At 40.2% G+C, this 3,947-nt stretch overlaps 1 protein-coding gene across 1 annotated transcript; it reads left to right on the plus strand.

Annotated features, from left to right (window-relative positions):
• Positions 1-1,921: 1,921 nt before the first annotated feature.
• Positions 1,922-3,413, plus strand: LOC107846327 (INO80 complex subunit B-like). Its single transcript, XM_047400226.1, is given in 6 exon segments — positions 1,922-2,456; positions 2,549-2,649; positions 2,737-2,826; positions 2,903-3,021; positions 3,116-3,188; positions 3,190-3,413. Coding segments are annotated over 6 exon segments (990 nt in total). The 3' UTR covers positions 3,262-3,413.
• Positions 3,414-3,947: the final 534 nt, after the last annotated feature.

Here is a 3,947-nt window from a genome sequence, read left to right on the forward strand (position 1 = left end):
TCCATATGAGGTGTGGAGCTGTTTTTTGTTGCTAAATCCGGGATTTTCAATCTTTTTTGGTAGCTTTTTCTTCAAAATTTTTTGCTGAACATTTGTTTTCTCGTCACGATTTTCTGTTAGAAATGATTTCCACAACGGTCTTATAAAAGTTCTCTTCGCGTGCTTGTAGTTTAAAGTTGTTGTAGCAGTTTCCAAGTTCATCTAGCTCTATCTTTGTACCGTGGACTTCTAGCAATCTAATTGGTACACATTTGCTTGTGATGGTGCAGGTTCTTCTTATACATCATGGATGGCGGTGGTAATCGTGAAGAAGGGCTCATTACTTATGTTACAAAGAAAAGAAGCCCCACACTGCGGCGACGAGAATGGGATATTTCCTGAATCACTTTCAGATAAAGACCGTAGGGTTTCTAGCAATGAGCATACCGATGATGCTAATGCTGAAGGGAGAATCCACGACAACCTCAATTCTTCTGCTAACAGGCTCAGGGATATAGCGTGGCATATAAAAATGCACATCAAGGAGATGATACGAATCCCAGGCATGGTGTGTCTGCTGGGGATGGTGTAGCTAATGATACCAAGGTGAAAAGGATAAAACTGAAAGTTGGTGGTGCGACATGCATCATTCAAACCAAAAACAGTTCTGATGGATCTTCTAAAAGTGCACAATCTTCTGATTCCTCTCGGCCTCGGCAGAATCTCACTCCCCAAGTTTGTAGCAAGCTCAAGGTAATATTTTGGATTCTCTACATCCACTCAAATCTTGATTAATTATTTCATAAGTATGGGGTGTGTCGAGTCATAAATGGACAAGACATGGAGGGAGGGTGTACTAGTTCCGTTTAGCATCCGAACTTTCGAAAATAGAACACCTAGCAACATCTAAATTTGGTTATTCTCAGGGGTTGAGTAACGAATGTGCCTGAGAAGCATTCATTTTGTTTGCTAATTTGGATATTCGCTACTTCCCTTCCAAATTAGTGAGCAAGAAAAGTTAGTCATTGCAATTTTGCTAAATACGCAAACTGTGATTATTCTGCTGTTCATTTATCTATGTGCATGGCTAATAAATCTTTATCATTTACGCGACAATAAATTATCGCTTAATAATGCTAATCTTTCAATTTAACCACCATTCTCTCTGGACTTCAGGACAATCCAAGTGAAGACGCTCCTCTTGCAGATAAGAAAAGTGGATCGAACACTTTTGGTGGTTGCCAGAGCAATAAAGAGAAGATGCCAACGTAGAATGTGTTTATAAAACAAGGAGACAGGCCACCTAAAAAGCGCAAGAGCCAGAAGGTGACAAGGAGGCTTATTTTGGATTGGCTTGATGAGGATGAGGACGATGAGCGAATGCACAACTCGGAGAAGCTTAACTTGGGGAAGAATCAACTACCGGGGATTTGAAGGTCGATAAGTCTGAAATGTTGGAAGATGTTGCAAGGTCAGGGAAGAAGTTAAAGAGAATATCAATTCAAGGTTCTGAGCGTACTGATAATGAAAAGAAAGAAATATTATCTGATGGAGAGGCCAAGCAGACGAAGAAGAAGGATAAACAAATGAAGTCGTCGTCTGAGACACCAGTTGAAACAAAGAGTGAAATAGGTCATACAACACAACAACGGGCTCGTCTGTCAGGCAAAGAAGTTAAGAGAATATCAAGTCAAGGTTCTGAGCGTACTGATAATGAAAAGAAAGAAATATTATCTGATGGAGAGGCTAAGCAGACGAAGAAGAAGGATAAACAACTGAAGAGTTGTCTGAGACTCCAGTTGAAACAAAGAGCGAAGTAGGTCGCACAAAACAACAACAGGCTCTTCTGACAGGCAAAGAAGTGAAAAAAATATCAAGTCAAGGTTCTGAGCATACTGATAATGAAAAGAAAGAAATATTATCTAATGTAGAGGTCAAGCAGATGAAGAAGAAGGATAAACAAATGAAGGAGTCGTCTGAGACACCAGTTGAAACAAAGAGCGAAGTAGGTCATACAAAACGACAACGGGCTCTTCCGTCAGGCAAAGAAGTGAAGAGAACATCAAGTCAAGTTTCTACGTATACTGATCATGAGAAGAAAGAACTATTGTCTGATGGAGAGGCCAAGCGGTCTAAGAAGATGGAGTCGACTGAGACACCAGTAGAAACAAAGAGCGAAGTAGCACTCACAAAACGACAACCGGCTCTTCTCTCAAGCAAAGAAGCGAAGAGAATATCAAGTCAAGATTCTGAGTATAGTGATTATGAGAAGAAAGAACTATTGTCTGATGGAGAGGCCAGTCGATCAAAGAAGAAGGAGAAACAACTGAAGGAGTCGTCTGAAACACCAGTTGAAACAAAGCGAGAAATAGGTCTCACAACACGACAACGGGCTCTTTTGTTAAAAAGGGATTCCTCTACTTCTTCTGTGGATCTGATTGAGTTTCCCAGCGGTTTACCTCCAGCACCGCCTCAAAGTGAGAACGTTTTGTGTTTACTCATATCTTGCAGTGTTGTCCCTTTCCTCGATAGTACAAAATTTATCTTGTCATCCCTTCTATTTTGACAGAACAAAAGCAAAAGCTCTCAGAAGTTGAGCTGCAACTGAAAAGAGCAAAGGCTAATCAGAAACGTCGAATGCAACATGAGAAGGCAGCTTGGGAATCAGAGGTTTGCCCTTGTTTTGGTTCTTGCTTATGATGTGTCGCGCTTTTTTTAATGATGCTGAAATGAGCATAACATGTTTAATTTTTGCAGGCCGAGGCTATTAGAAAAATACTAGGTCAAGATTCCAGCAGGAAGAAGCGAGAAGAGAAACTAAAGACGGAGCAGGAAGAGTTAGCACAGGTATCACATTTGTCGCTAAGCTGCAATTTCGTTAATGCTATCAAGCTGATGTTCAATTAATAGTTGTATCTAACAGAAGGCTGCGAAAGATCTTCCACCAAACACTATCAGAACGGTTATCGGCCCTTCTGGAACTACTGTGACAATTTCTCATGATATTGGTTTGCCAAGTATTTTCGACTCCAAACCTTGCAGGTAAGGGTTGTCATTACTTCTCTTTCGTCCTCATTTTCCAGTATAGAGCATTTCGGTAGTACTTACTGTTTGTGCTTTTGTCGCTATACTCCAGTTATCCTCCCCCTCGTGAGAAATGTTCTGGTCCTTCCTGTGAGAACACGTACAAGTACCGTGATTCCAAGACATAACGTTCCTCTTTGCAGTCTCAAGTGCTACAAGGCAATTCATGAAAAGATGCAGGATGAAAAGGCCAGCTAACGTTGTTGTGGCATATGCATGTATTCCTACTAATTCATATTTTTAACTTTGGAAAGGACAACGAAGGCTCTTTTTTTTCCCTCAATCATATTGTGTTTTTTTTTCTACAGTTATCACATTTGGATTAGCCCGGTGATTCCGAACATAGATGGCAACAGTTTGTCGAGGAGACGGCTATTTTTTCCTATTGATTTCTATTTTCTTTTGTATTTGTCGATTACTCCATGGATCGTCTTCGTAAATGATTGGTCGTATTATGGTTGATTTGAGCCTTTCCAGTCAAACGTTTCTTGAGCACTTCATATCTCGGCTGTTATGAGAAGTTGTATTCACTTCTATTAGTTTGTTGACTTCGTCTGTCTTTAAATCTCTGCATGCTGACCTGACTGAGAACTTAACTGTCTTTCTGCCGCAGCATGTAACAGCCTTTTGAATTGTTCTAAGGTGCTGTAGAACTATGTTGCTCAGACTTTGAGAAATGTTGACACACTAATGTCGGATTCTCCATAGAGATTCTATTATCCCTGAACTCAATTTTAGCTTATTTTTGTCACCCTTTCGTGCTGATATGTCACTTTTATTACATAAAATGAGGCCCACGTTAGAGGTGTCATGTCCGCTAAAAAGGTTGACAAAAAGTGTCTCGTCAGCTAAAAAGAACGACAAAAGTACGCTAAAAAGTAATA

This window comes from Capsicum annuum, chromosome 11, assembly GCF_002878395.1.
Source record: "Capsicum annuum cultivar UCD-10X-F1 chromosome 11, UCD10Xv1.1, whole genome shotgun sequence".
Classification (NCBI taxonomy): Eukaryota; Viridiplantae; Streptophyta; class Magnoliopsida; order Solanales; family Solanaceae; genus Capsicum; species Capsicum annuum.